At 45.3% G+C, this 15,302-nt stretch overlaps 1 protein-coding gene across 1 annotated transcript; it reads left to right on the top strand.

The window, feature by feature from the left end:
* The first annotated feature begins 11,496 nt into the window (after positions 1–11,496).
* On the top strand, positions 11,497–13,559 carry LOC119321092 (putative FBD-associated F-box protein At5g56440). The gene is made up of 3 exons (XM_037594927.1): positions 11,497–12,558; positions 12,711–12,854; positions 12,983–13,559. Exons 1-3 carry the CDS (start codon positions 11,497–11,499, stop codon positions 13,415–13,417), a joined length of 1,641 nt encoding a protein of 546 aa, XP_037450824.1. The 3' UTR covers positions 13,418–13,559.
* The last annotated feature ends 1,743 nt before the right edge of the window (positions 13,560–15,302 follow it).

Raw genomic sequence — 15,302 nt, 5'->3', positions numbered from 1 at the left:
TCATAGGCTTCGAGAGAGAGTGTTGCTTTTTATCTCTCTTGTTTTTGGTTGAACTTCTTGATTGTGTGCTTGTGAGCTACTTGTTTACTTGTTTGATCATGTGTTTGATCATATGCTACCATTAATGCTTGTTGGATGATATTATCTCTTATATCCTTATATGATCATTCACTTGCTTGGTGATGAGTGCTTTGTTTTAACTTCTATCATTTTGAGCGCTCCACCAAAATGTATGTGACATGAAAGAGTAACCCATGATCCTAATCGATTGTGCATTTGCACTCAAAAGCAAATCATAAATAATGCACAAATTTAGGGGGAGATCTTGCTTATCACATACTTCTCAAAGCGACGATGTTTTTCAATCTTATTATCATTTGTCGAAGCTTTGATCTATATGTTGTCATCAATTACCAAAAAGTGGGAGATTGAAAGTGCAACTATCCCTGGGTGGTTTTGGTAATTCCTAACAACATATAGCTCATTGAGCTAATGCTATTTCAATATAAATATTTCAGGAAAGCTCAGTGTTTGGCATGGCATGGATGAGAAACATGGACCCCTCAAAACACTAACGAAAAAAGGATTGGCTCAAGCTCAAAGCACAAGACTCTACATTTTTCATTTTAGTGATCCAAGATCACATTGAGTCCATAGGAAAAGCCAATACTATCAAGAGGGGGTGAGGTGTTGCTTAATGAGTTTCTTGCTCAAAGTGCTTAGTGATATGCTCCAAAAACCCTCAACTACTTTCTCACATCCACATATGTCCCAAACCAAAAGTCAAACTCGGCCCCACCAAAACTTTCTATCCGGCGCCACCGAGTTCAGTTGACATAGCCACTGCCAGAAACCCTAGTCTTTTCGGTCTCACCGATAGCAATCTCGGTCTCACCAAGATGGGATTGTAATCTCTCGGTTTCCCTTCGTAACGTTTCGGTCAAACCGACATGAGCGATCGGTCCCACCGAGATTGCAATGCAAACTCTCTATTTCCCTTTCGTAACGTTTCGGTCCAACCGAGATGAGCGAATCGGTCCCACCGAGTTTGCCTGACCAACTCTCTGTTTGTCTATTACCAAAATCGGTCTCACCGAGTTTGTGTAATCGATCTCACCAAGATTATGTTATGCCCTAACACTAACGATATCGGTCCCACCGAGTTGACATGTCGGTCCCACCGAAATGCCTAACGGTCACATTATGGACTAAATTGGTCTGACCGAGTTTCACGATTCGGTCCCACCGAGTTTGGTAAATGGTGTGTAATGGTTAGATTTTATGTGGAGGCTATATATACCCCTCCACCCACTCTTCATTCGTGGAGAAAGCCATCAGAACATGCCTACACTTCCAACATACATTTTCTGAGAGAGAACCACCTACACTTGTGTTGAGGTCAAGATATTCCATTCCTACCACATAAATCTTGATCTCTAGCCTTCCCCAAGTTGCTTTCCACTCAAATCTTCTTTCCACCAAATTCAATTCTATGAGAGAGAGTTGAGTGTTGGATAGACTATCATTTGAAGCACAAGAGCAAGGAGTTCATCATCAACACACCATCTATTATCTTTTGGAGATTGGTGTCTCCTAGATTGGCTAGGTGTCACTTGGGAGCCTCCGTCAAGATTGTTGAGTTGAACCAAGGAGTTTGTAAGGGCAAGGAGATCGCCTACTTCGTGAAGATCTACCCGAGTGAGGCAAGTCCTTCGTGGGAGACGGCCATGGTGGGATAGACAAGGTTGCTTCTTCGTGGACCCTTCGTGGGTGGAGCCCTCTGTGGACTCGCGCAACCGTTACCCTTCGTGGGTTGAAGTCTCCATCAACGTGGATGTACGATAACACCACCTATCGGAACCACGGATAAAAAATCTCCGTGTCAACATTGTGTTTGCTTCCTCAAACTCCTCCCTTTACCTTCATATGCAATTGTTTTACATTCTGCTGCTATACTCTTAGAATTGCATGTGTAGGTTGATTGCTTGACTTGGGCTAAGTTGCTAAAATCTGCCAAGAACTAAAACTGGGAAAAGGCTAGATTTTTATTTGGTCAAGTAGTCTAATCACCCCCCCTCTAGACATACTTTCGATCCTACACCCATATACTGTTTGCATGCTTGCTTGAATTGTATTGAGATTGCTTGACTTGTGCTAAGTTGCTAAAATCCGCCAAGAACTAAAATTGGGAAAAGGTTAAGTTTTATTTGTTCAAGTATTCTATTCACTCCCCCTCTAGACATACTTTCGGTCCTACACATTAACCTCCAGTACACCAACGGTCATCCCGGGAAAGATCAGAAGGTTGTCGTCGCCCAGTTGTGCGTGCGCCATCATGTCCTCGTCTACCACTACTGCATGACCACAAAGCCTTGCGATTGCTTCGCCAGGTTTTTCAACAACACCGAATACAATTTCACTTCGATGGAAACCACCAACGATGTAAAAGTGCTCAAGGTTACGGTCTTGGCCTGCAAGAACCTTGTCGAAATCCATGACCACTACAATGTCTGGGGTAGCACGAACAAGGACTCCCTGGTTGACTCGCCTCGGCCATCATCTACCCCTACTATGAAAATATGAAGCAGGATGCCAACAGAACACGTCCCGCATCCTGGCACGGGGCCTGGATGCGGCAACTGGATGAAGCTCACCTCAGGCTCGCGGCCAAGAGTGAGTACACATGCTACGAGATGCACAGGAGGATCGTGGGTATGAGGGAGTTCCTCCTTCCTGTAATCAACAATGCCGGACCGAGCCACCATTTGAGTAGTGGCGGCAAGCGTCACAAGAAGAAGTAGATGATGATCGTTTATCCTAATTAATTATGCATGTAATAGTTTACTTTGTTGTGCGCAAATGTCATGCATGTACTAGCCACCTATGTATTGGATGTTTAATTTGGTTAGGCAATCATGTCCTTATATTTAAGTATATATGTTGTTGTTCTATATGCAATCACATCGCACACGGAACATTCTAGGTAAGCCGTCAGTGATGAATTCATCGATCGCTAACATTTGTATACCGGGAAGCGTTTGCCCACAACACACACAACTTCTTAATAGCAATCATCTGTGTTATTATCGGTCTTCGCACACATTCCTGAATACGGACTTGTTTGCCGCGTATCACGCATCTTGTGTACATCGAAACGTTTTAGTTCTCTTGGCTCAACACAAATAGTTTATCGGGATGAACTGCATGCCCTCCATTGCACACACCTTGATCTGGCTGAACCGATTATGTTGCATTACCTAATCGAAAACAGTTCGTTCGAGTGAACCGTATGCAGTATATCACACACATCTTGATCTGGCTGACCGTTTTTGTTGTGTTCCCTAATCGTAAACACTTTATCCGAGTGAATTGTATGCCGTATATCGCACACACCTTCATATGGATGCTCGTTTATGTTGTTCTGGCTCATCGCAAATAGTTCTTATCGATTAACCGTATGCCACGCATCGCACAGGCAACTATAATCTAAACTGTGTTTGATGTCTCCGCCATCGCAAACGTTTTGTATCATTTTTTATGGTTTTATTACATCATCGTTTACGATTAATGCATCACACACAATTTTGTCGAAGGGTCTCTGATTGTAGTGTTGTGTTAGCAGCATCCTACAATAGTGATTGCAATTATGCTTTTCATTCAAGGAGATATCGTGAATCACTTTATAAATTTCTTCTTTTAACACTTCATCACAATTTTCAGATTCACGAATCTCAAGCAAAACTTCATAAAGATAATCTAGTGAACTCAATTCACTAGCAATTGGTTCATCATAATTGGATCTTTTAAAAAGATTAGCAAGTGGATGGGGATCCATATCAATAGATTTTTAGCAAGCGAATATGCAAGCAAATAGAAGGCACATGGCAACACAAGCAAAGATAGCAAACAAGCAAAAAGGCAAACGAGAAAAGGCAAATATTTTTGTGTTTTTTCTGAAAACATTTTAGAAGTGGGGAAGATTAAAATGAGAGGAAAATGGCAAATAAAGTAAATTGCAAGGAGATGAGATTTGCGATTGTGTACCTGATAGATATGGACTTGATCCTCCCCGGCAACAGTGCCAGAAATTCTTCCTGATTGCTTGTATCTGTGTTGGTATTTTCCCTAAGAGGAGAGGATGATGCACAATAGCAACAGTAAGTATTTCCCTCGGTTATGAACCCAAGGTTATCAATCTAGTTGGAGAACCAAGCAACACTACGTAAACGGTACTTGCACACAAATAACAAATACTTACAACCCAACGCGTAAGAAGGGTTGTCAATCCCTCCTCACTACTGAGATAGATAAAATTGTATGAGATTGGATAAATAGATCTAGCAAAAACACAAAACAAAATAAATAAAGAAAAAGTGCAACAAGGTATTTTGGGGTTTTTGGAATAATGGATCTGAAAACAATATGATAGAAAATAGACTCGAGGGACGTAGATTTCATTAGTTGATTCTCTCGAGAAAATAGCATATGGTGGGTAAACAAATTACTGTTGGGCAATTGATAGAAGAGCAAATAATTATGACGATATCCAAGGCAATGATCATGTATATAGGCATCACGTCCAAGATTAGTAGACCGACTTGCATGCATCTACTACTATTACTCCACACATCTACCACTATCCAACATGCATCTAGTGTATTAAGTTCATGGAGAAAGGGCTATATTAGAGATACCTATTCTGCACAACTCCAAGTGACCTGAAAATTGAGGGAGAATTATTTTGGAATATACAAAAATTATTGGCAAAAGAAACATCAGCAGGGGACCCACCAGGCAGCCACAAGCCTGGGGGTGCGGCCTACCCCTCAGGGCGTGCCCCCTGGACTTCGGCCCCTGCAGGCCACCGAAGCCCATCTTCTTCTATGTGATGCCATTTGACCTAGAAAAAAATCAAGAGGAAGGTTTTGGGACGAAGCGCCGCTGTCTCATTGTGGAACCTAGGCAGGAGCACTTTTGCTCTCCGGCGAGCGATTCCGCCGGGGATAGTTCCCTCCTGGAGGGGGAGATCGAAGCCATCGACATCATCAATGATCCTCTAATCATGGGTGGGCCAATCTTCCTCAACATCTTCACAAGCACCATCTCATCTCAAACCCTAGTTCGTCTCTTGTATTCAATCTTTGCTCAAAACCTCATATTGGTACCTGTGGGTTGCTAGTAGTGTTGATTACATCTTGTAGTTGATGCTAGCTAGTTTATTTGGTGGAAGATTATATGTTCAGATCATTAATGATATTCAATACCCCACTGATCTTGAACATGAATATGATTTGTGAGTAGTTACTTTTGTTCTTGAAGACATGGGAGAAGTCCGAATATAAGTAAACATGTGAATTTGGTACTCGTCGATACTTCACCATACTTGGGCCTAATGGAAGGCATTGTGCGTTGTTGCTTCCGTTAGTGGTTTCATGTGAACGTTGACTACATGACACTTCACCATACTTGGGCCTAATGGAAGGCATTGTAGAGTAATAATTAGATGATGGTTTGCTAGAGTGACAGAAGCTTAAACCCTAGTTTATGCGCTACTCTGTAAGGGGATAATTTGGATCCATATGTTTCATGCTATGGTTAGATTTATCTTAATTCTTCTTTTGTAGTTGCAGATGCTTGCGAGAGGGGCTAATCATAAGTGGGAGGTTTGTTCAAGTAAGAACATCACCCAAGCACTGGTCCACCCACATATCAAATTATCAAAGTAGTGAGCGCAAATCAAACAAACATGATGGAGGTGAGTAGATGAATTCCCATGTGTCCTCAAGAACTTTGCTTGCTATAAGAGAAAGTTTTGGCCCGTCCTTTGATATAAAAAGGATTGGGCTACCTTGCTGCACCTTTTTTTACTATTGCTACTTGTCACTTGTACGAATTATCTTGCCGTCTAACTATATGTTACCGATAATTTTAGTGCTTACAGAAAATACCTTGCTGAAAACAGCTACGCATTTCCTTCTACTCCTTGTTGGTTCGACACTCTTACTTATCGGAAGGACTACGATTGATCCCCTATACTTGTGGGCCATCAGGGTGGACAAAGGATGGGAATCGATGGGAGTGCAAGGAGAGGTGGGGACGATGTGGTTGGAAAATTACATGGTACTTCATCTTTAAACTAATATAAGACATTTTAGATCACTACTTTAATGATCTAAAATGTCTTATATTAGTTTACAGAGGGAGTAGAAAAATGATATTGCCCAGTAACTACTGATCTCTATATACCAGGAAAATATAGGAAGGTTTTTTCCAAGAAATCTGAAATAACACAAAACACAATTGCAGAGGTTGCAACTCAAAATATTTATTCTTTTTTAGGAAAGCTTTCTTTTAGAAATTCGTGCTTCAGGATCTAGTAGAGCAAACCTAGCCACATGAGATCTTCTATAACAGGGTTGTGTCGTGCTGACCAAAAGGCTTGGCCATAGGGATCTGCCCGGCATGCCAGTTATAAAGGTCAAGCCGCCAACAGGTCTATGTTGTTTTTTGGCCTTCTAAGCCTTTTGTTTTTTGATAGCTCTAAAAGGACCAAACAGTGCTAAAAAGGGTTGACTTGGGTCATGGGCCATTTGTTGTGCCGAGCCAAGTCGAGCCTTAACCTCACAATTAAAAGGGTTGTGTCGTGCTTGGCCTTGAGACCTGACTTTCGGGATCGGCCTTCTTCCATGACTCGTCGAAGGCTGACCCGACCCTTTTAATCGCATGTCATGCTAGTGTCGGGCAGAAATTCTGTGCCGACGAGCTGGCCTCTATAGCACGGTCCATATGACTAGATTTGTGGTAGAGTTGTAGAGGCGGAGCTTTCCAAACGGGTCGGCACGACCCAACCCGGTATAATCATGCCTGGCAGGCACGACCAACCTATGGGCCGTGCCAACCCGCGCGGTGCGCTTAGCAGCCTAGGCATGGCCCAACTGTTATTCGGTCCAGCATGGCGGTACGGTAGGCCCATGTGTTGTTCGGCCTGCTAGGTTGTTTTGTGGGTCATTTTTGGCCTGTTGGACTCTTTTTAGGCCTATATATAAAGAAATTCTAAATAAAAATAAAATATTTTTTGAGACTAAGAGCATCTCCAACAGGCGCGCTATCTTAGCCGCGCACTATAAAAAAAAGCTTTTTTGCGCGCACGGAGCCGAAACGGACGCTCTAGCAGCCGCGCAATAATCGCGCACGCGGTATAACGGGTTCAGCATGCGGAGGAAAACACCATCATGCGCCGCTTATTTTGTGCAGCCGCTCCCACGCGCTGAACATTCGAGCGCCCACATCCAAGTGCCGCCAACCTCTCCGGTCGCCCCGCCCCACGCTGCTACTTGCGAAATTCGACCGATGGAAGGCCGAGCTGACATCCCGCCAACCCCTCCCTACACCCGCGACCTCTCCGGGTGACATGGTGGATGCATGTCTTCCAGTGTGCCTCATATACCTTCGCATGATACCATTGGAGATCTTGCGAACACCATCCGAGCTCCCGATGACGATGCGGCGTTTGAAAATGAAGAGGAGGAGGAAGAATCGTCTTCGGATGAGGAGGAAGAATCAGACGAAGAAGAGGACAATGATGATGTGGCATGATTGTTGATGTGCCATTTGTTTATGTGAACTTCTATTTGTCATGAACTTGGTTGGGTGATTTTGAACTATGTCATGCAATTGAACTATGCTATGTTTTTATTTTGCACATTTTGTTTAGTGTTTGAACATCATCATATTGTCAAATGGACATGTAAAAATCATATTTGCAAGTGCCGGCTGTTCGCGCGTGCTGCAAATTAGCACGCCCGCTGGAGCTGTTCGCGCGCGCCATATTTTACAGCGGCCGCTGGAGCCAGCGCCCAGCAGCGTGCAAAAAGACGCTATTTCGATGCTGTAAAAAAGTTTTAGCGCGCCTGTTGGAGATGCTCTAACACACGCTTACTCTTTTATTGCACGAGAGCTATTTCTCGCTTTAAGCTAGACGATTGCTCGCGCTCGCTGAAGGAAAATCATGACGCGCACGCAACTGGGCTGACCCACTCGCGAACACTAAAATTCTAATAAGCGACGAAAAAATAAAGCTTATTTGTCATGAACTTGGTTGGGTGATTTTGAACTATGTCGTGCAACAATGCTATATCTTTATTTTGCATATTTGTTTAATGTTTGAAACATCATCATATTATCAAATGGACATGTAAAAATCATATTTGCAAGCGCAGACTGCTCGCGCGCTGTCTAAATTAGCGCACCTGCTGGAGCTGCTCGCGCGCGCCATATTTTACAGCGGGCCCCGGAGCCAGTGCCCTGCAGCACCCAAAAAGATGGTATTTCGACGCTGTAAAAAAGTTTTAGCGCGCCTGTTGGAGATGCTCTAACACACGCTTACTCTTTTATTGCGTGAGAGCTATTTCTCGCTTTAAGCGAGACGATTGCTCGCGCTCACTGAAGGAAAATTGCGACGCACGCAACCGGGCCGGCCCACTCGCGAAAGCTAAAATTCTAATATGCGAAGGAAAAAAAAGCTTATCTGTCATGAACTTGGTGGGGTGATTTTGAACTATGCTATTTCTTTAGTTTGCACATTTGTTTAATATTTGAAACATCATCATATTGTCAAATGGACATGTAAAAATCATATTTACAACCGCCGGCTGCTCGCGCGCTGTAAATTAGCGCATCTGCTGGAGCTGCTCGCGCGCGCCATATTTTACAGCGGACGCTGAAGCCAGCGCCCTGCTGCACGCAAAAAGACGTTATTTTCATGCTGTAAAAAAATTTTAGCACGCTTGTTGGAGATGCTCTAACACACGCTTACTCTTTTATTGCGCGAGAGCTATTTCTCACTTTAAGCGTGACGATTGCTCGCGCTCGCTGAAGGAAATCACGACGCGCGCTCAAATGGGCCGGCCCACTCACGAACGCTAAAATTCTAATAAGCGAAGAAAAAGAAAGCTAACAAGGGATTCCATACCTGGTCTCCCCCAACGGTAGGCTGTTTTGCTAGCCAAGGAGCTAGCATCCAACTTATGACAAAGTGCAAGGCACGCATTACTTGAGATAACACAAGCGAGATTTCCACTAGTTTTTCCCCGTTTCATAGTTTTATTGGTTTTTTCCTTTCTTTTTTTTGCTTCATTTTTCTTCGGTTTTCTCCATGTTAGTTCTCCATTTTTTTTTCTTTTGTTTGTTTTCGTTTTCACGCTATATTTTCGTACATGCCAAAAACATTTTTTTGTGCCGTGCATGCGTTGCGTGCTATAGAGCATCTCCAACGGCCATCCTGAAAAATTAGTGTTTTTTGCGCGCGCCCTACCGCTCCGGGCGTACCATTGAAGACAAAAAAACCGCGCGGGCGGCATATCTAGTTGAGCGTGCGGGCCGAAACGCCATCGCGCGCCGTTTATTTGATGCGCCCGCTCCCGCGCGCTGGACACTCAAGCGCTCGCTCCCGCGCGCTGGACATTCGAGCGCTCGCTCGCAACTCCACCTACCCCATCCATCCGCTGGGGGCACCGCCCGCGCCACCCCATTTCTTCTGGCGATCGTTCCAGCGCTTCACCGGCCTATCCCCGCGCCGTCGCGGCTTCCTCCATCTCCCTCTAGTCACCGCCGCCCCTCGCGTGCGGCAGTTCTCCGAGGAACAGCGCTCGGCCGCCCACTGCCGCTCGGTGCCCGCAAGGTGTTCGACAAAACGCCCGCAAGGTATGTATTGCTTCAACTTCATATTTTTTACATGAAATTGGTGCATGTTGTTTGTAGTTTTTATAGCCTAGTTTAAATTGAACATTAAGAAGAATTTGATATTGAAGAGGAGGAGGATCTTGCAATGATCCTAGCTATGCACATCAATAAAAAACCGAAGCACGGTGGTTCTGTTATGGGTCGGCAGACAATTTCAAGGGATAGGATTGATGTCCACAACAGATTGATGACACACTATTTTGTGGAGAATCCCACATAGCCCGAGTCGTACTTTCGTCGCCGGTTTAGGATGTGCACCGAGTTGTTGAGGCGCATTGCAGAGAAACTAGCGAGCCATGACCGGCTTTTTCAGCAAACGAGGAATGCCGCTGGAGATCTCGGGCATAGCACCTTTCAGAAGGTGAGATGCGCTTTGCGTATGTTGGCATACGGTATCCCCGCTGATATAATTGATGATCACTTGGCCATGGGTGAGAGTCAAGCCATTATGCGTGTCAAGCGCTTCGCAGTCGGAATTATGCAAGTGTTTGGCTAGGAGTATTTAAGATCTCCCAATGCTGAAGACGCCGCAAGGCTATTGGAGATGAACAAAGCTCGCAGCTTCCCAGGTATGCTTGGCTCAATAGATAGTATGCATTGGAGTTGGAAGAATTGTCCTAAGGCATGGCATGGGCAATTCCACGGCAAAAAAAAAGGGTTTCACTATAATCCTTGATCGGTGGCCGATCAAGAGACTTGGATTTGGCATGCTTTTTTTGGAATGCCTGGATCTTTGAATGACATCAATGTTGTCAACCGGTCATCATTGATGAGTAACATTGCAAATGGTGAACTGCCACCTGTGCAGTTTGTAGCAAATGGCCGTACATATGACTATGCCTACTATCTTGCGGATGTCATCTACCCAAAGTGGCAAACATTTGTGAAGCCGTTGAAAATACCAAAAGGTAAGAAAAATCTTGATTTCCACAATGGTCAGGCGGCGGCTAGAAAATGTGTTGAGAGAACTTTTAGGATTTTGCAAGCCCAATTTACTATTGTGAGAGGACCGGCTAGATTTTAGGATCAAAAGATGTTTGGTACATCATGCACGCTTGTGTGATCATGCACAACATGATTATCGAGAATGAGCGTGGCCAAAATGTAGACTAATCTCACTATGAGCTCTTGGGACATCCCGTGCGAGTGCGGCGGAGGACTGAAGGGTGACCCATTTTCTTGCCTCTTATCATGTCATTCGACGTCCCGAAACGCATGATGATCTTTAGAAGGATCTCATTGATGATTTGTGCGTGTGATGTTGTATTGTTGAACTATTTGTTGTATTGAAAGATAAACTATTTATTTGAGTTGTAATAACGAAATTGAACTATTTATTGTTGATTTATTTTGTTTGTGTCTGATCTTCTTGCTTGTGTTTGAAGCGCATATGTTGTTGTGCGAGAGCGCGCTGTACATTTTAGCGCACCTGCTAGAGCTACGTGCGTGCTAAAGTTACAGCGGCCGCTGAAGGCAGTGCTCCCCGCCGCGCCAAAACAGACAGTTGACATGCTGAAAACACATTTTTAGCAGGCCGCGTGTTGGGCGACTGTTGGAGATGCTCGAAGCGGCCGGCCCAGCTAGCACGACCCGTTCGGCCAGTTTTGCTTTGAGGTAAAGTTGCTTCCACACGGTCACTGCTCCGGAGCACCTCTTCCTCCTCTTCGAAAAAAATACCCCAAATGCCGGCCTGAAGCACCAAACCCCCAAACCCTACTCCTCCTCCTCCTTGACGGGCGTTGCGCGGCGGCCACCATGGCTAGGCAGACGCGCTGGTGCTACCCGCAACTCCTCCGAACCGACTTCCCCGGCACGGAGGAGCCGGGCGTTCCCATGGACATGCGGCATGGGCTGGATCCGGAGACGCTGGACCCCTACAAAAACATGGTGCTCAAATTCATCTATTCCTTCCTCCTCAAGTCTCCCGTCTCCACCTCCGGCTCCCTCTCCTGCACCACTGCGGATGACGGCGACGGCGTCGACCGCTTCAGCCTTCTCCCCGACGATCTCCTCCGCCGCGTCGTCTCCCGCCTCCCCGCCAAGGACGGCGCGCGCACCGCCGTGCTGTCCTCACGCTGGCGCCATCTTTGGCGCTCCACCCCGCTCGTCCTCGTCGACACCCACCTCCTCCCCGCGGCGTGCGCCGGGGCCCGGCCCGGGCGCGCAGGGGCCGTCTCTCGCGCCGTCACCGGCGCCGTCTCCGCAGCTCTCGAGGCGCACCCGGGGAACTTCACCTTCGTCAGCCTCACCTGCAGCTTCCTGGAACGCGCCGACCGCGGCGTGCTCGCGCGCTGGGTCCAGCTCCTCGCCACCAAGGGCGTCAGCGAGCTCGTCCTCATCAACCGCCCGTGGCCCCTCCCCCGTGGCGTGTGCCTCCCAGTCGCGCTCTTCAGCTGCGTCTCTCTCACCCGCCTCTACCCCACCCTCCCGCGCGGTGCTGCTTTCCCGAATCTGCGTGAGCTCGTCCTCGGGTGCGTCATCGTGACGGACAAGGATCTCGACTTCGTGCTCGCCGCGAGCCCCGTGCTGGAGATCCTCGCGGTCGTTGGAAACCAGACCCAACTGCACGCTCGTCTTGCCAGTCAGAGCCTACGGTGCGCGCAATTCTGCGTGTCCAACGTGGAGGAGGTCGCCGTGGTGGACGCCCCACTCCTTGAGCGTCTCTTCATCTGGCACACCTCAAGCCGCGGCCACTCTAGCATGGCCAGGAGCAGAACAAGTGCTAGAGTCAAGATTGGCCATGCTCCACAGCTGCGTTTGCTGGGATACCTACGGCCAGGAAGGCAGGTGCTGGAGATTGGCAACACCACCATCAAGGTAGCACTATTTCTCTGCCAGCCCATCTCTGAGTTCCATTTGTTTGTTTTGGTGATGGATGCAATCAACAACTGTCTATAAGCGTGTCTGCCTATCGATCAGCAAATGCGAATGATGTGTGATCAGTTTTATGTTCATTTGGTGCGTTACAGGCTAGTACACAGGCAAGCCCAAGCACGATTGTCCCCAGTGTCCAGATGTTAGCATTGAGTCTACGTTTTGGAATCCACAATGAAGTCAAGATGCTGCGTAGCTTCCTCATGTGCTTTCCGAACGTCGAGAATCTTCTTATCGAGGTAAAACCAACCTTTTCCTATCATTCATTAATTTTTCAATTGCCTGATCATCATGGGATAGCAGCACATCACTCCTGTATTATATGTCATCACATAAAGCTCAACTATGCGTCAATATCTTTTTGCAGTCTGGGGAAACTCATGAACCCACTGGCAATCTCCGTCTCAAGTTCTGGCAGGAGAATGGTATGATTGAGTGCATCCGATCGCGCCTCAAAAGTATTGTTTTCCGTGAGTACCATGGGCATCAGAATGAGTTTGCCTTTCTCATGTTCATTGCCGAGAATGCAAAGGTGCTGGAGCGGATGGTGGTTGAGTTGAAGTTTGGAAGGTATGATGTGCCTCTACAGATCGCTATCAAGATGAAAGCTCTGGAGGATGCCAAATGGGCCAGTGGAGGCCACAAATTGCAACTCACCTTCAGTAAATTTCCTACTGCATGGAGCCTCTCGAGAGGATCCGACTTCTCATGTGATGACCCTTTCCTCTGCCTCTGCTATATGCCAACCTATTTCGAAATGCGAGACAGCTCTGGCCAATTCAAGCCCCTGGGTTATCTTTAGGTTGCTGGAGTGTGCCTTGTGAAGACTGGCCAGTGTTCTTTTTCCACTAGCATTAGTATTTCCATCTGCTGCTTCTCTGAATTGAGGTATTTCTCCTAAGTATGTGAGTTGAAGTAGCAGAAAACTGCGATATATGAGCTTATGTATTGCCTACTTCAGTACCAATTTGATGTTCCTTGTTAAATCTACTTCAGTGACAGTGTATCCTGATTGATCATGCATAACTATCTATGGGCAAACTTGGGTTGAAGTCCCAACTTCGGCCACGTGAGTCAAGATCACACTAGTGGTGTGTCTAGTATGGGCACTACTGCAATCTGGGGAGTTGCATTGCATGTTTATGTTTACTCTTCCTCAAAGTTACAGTATTAGTTAGCTGATTTTTAATCCCCCTTTTACCTCCTTGGCATGCTAGGATTTTGATATACTGAAGCTGAATTGTTACTTCATTTCCTAATTCATATACATGTTTCTTCAGCACTACCATGTCTGCCGACTTGTGAATTCATCTGAAAGATGTGATGCACTGAAAGATGTGATGCACTAACACTAGAACACCAATGCTTGAAAGCAAAGGACATACAGTCAACATAGCGTGCTCTTGCAAAAAAGCTGATTTATATCTAAAGAATACACCAAAGGATGCTTAGATGGATAGCCACTTGAAGCTGAGCAAGTGTTCAGTGTCATTCAGACACAGAAATGGAAAATACTCCCTCTGTATCAAAATATAAGATGTTTTTAGACCAAAAAGCGTCTTATATTTTGATACAGAGGGAGTATCTCAAAGTACACAAAATTCCTAGGAAAAAAAACCATACGCAGTTTCTAAAACGGTTTCTTCCAAAATATGCCTGTAGTTCTTGGCTATCTTGATTGCAATAGTTTAAAGTGCGCATAGTTCTAGCAATGATTGTGGCCAAAATATGCATAAGTTTTTGGTTGCTCCTCTCACTGCAAAACAGCAATTGTTCCAAGTTAATTCCTTGCATATTTGTCAATGTTTGCCATGATGTATACAATACAAAATTGAAATTCAATTTGAGTAACTATATATTATACTCAAAAGAGCAAGCAAATGCTACCAAAATGCATGTTCAAGAACTCAATTCAACTAGAAGTTGAAATCAGTTTGTAAAAATTGGTGTTAAAATGCTTTTTTTTTACTGAAGATAAAATGCTTATTGGCCTTGGGCGTACAATGCATGAGGATTGAAGTTCCTCAGTTTGACAACTTTAATAAAAGAAAGAAGTATTAAAGTTCCTCTGTTTGACAACTCTTGTAAAGAAAGAATATAGTACGATAACTATCAAAGTTGTTGTGAACATTCATGCAAGTGAATTTTAAGGGGCATGTATGTAGTACCTTGACAGCGTCACACAGACCTTTGGCTTCGCAGTTCTTGAAGTGACCACGTACAAGCTGTTTAAACGAGGAACTGGTAAGATCTTTAAGGCGGTAGAAGTATTTTTCGAATAAAAGGAAAAGCATGGAAATAAACTGAACATGACTTTCAAACAAGTCCACTTTACTCCCTGCTCTACTGGAAAAGAAACATAAACTGGGAGGTCTCTACCTGCAAGATCTGGTTTATTGCTTTTTGCAAGAGCAGGTTTCAGATCACGGGGATGCACAGTGCCACTGCCGTAATCCTCCAGGAGTTCTTCGATTCCTACGTAAGTCCTGCAAACAACAGGTGTTACGGTTGAACACAGCCATCAAAATCGTGCCATATCATTGGATTCTTTCTGGACATGTATTGCGGTAGGCAGATGTTTGCGAGAGGTCGTGTTAGACTGTATATATACGTAGTCTCTGTATTAATATTGTAACATTGTATTGTACCTCTTGGTACCTCTATATAATGAAAGAGCCACACCCCGT

Source organism: Triticum dicoccoides, chromosome 6B (genome assembly GCF_002162155.2).
Source record: "Triticum dicoccoides isolate Atlit2015 ecotype Zavitan chromosome 6B, WEW_v2.0, whole genome shotgun sequence".
Lineage (NCBI taxonomy): Eukaryota > Viridiplantae > Streptophyta > Magnoliopsida > Poales > Poaceae > Triticum > Triticum dicoccoides.
The sequence above is the reverse complement of the archived record's forward strand: the minus strand, read 5'-3'. Positions and strand labels throughout refer to the sequence as shown.

Coding starts and splice junctions, on each gene's coding strand:
- LOC119321092 (XM_037594927.1), top strand. CDS start 11,497: ATGGCTAGGCAGACGCGCTGGTGCTACCCGCAACTCCTCCGAACCGAC. Junction 12,559..12,710: donor TTGGCAACACCACCATCAAG/GTAGCACTATTT, acceptor GGTGCGTTACAG/GCTAGTACACAGGCAAGCCC. Junction 12,855..12,982: donor TCGAGAATCTTCTTATCGAG/GTAAAACCAACC, acceptor ATCTTTTTGCAG/TCTGGGGAAACTCATGAACC.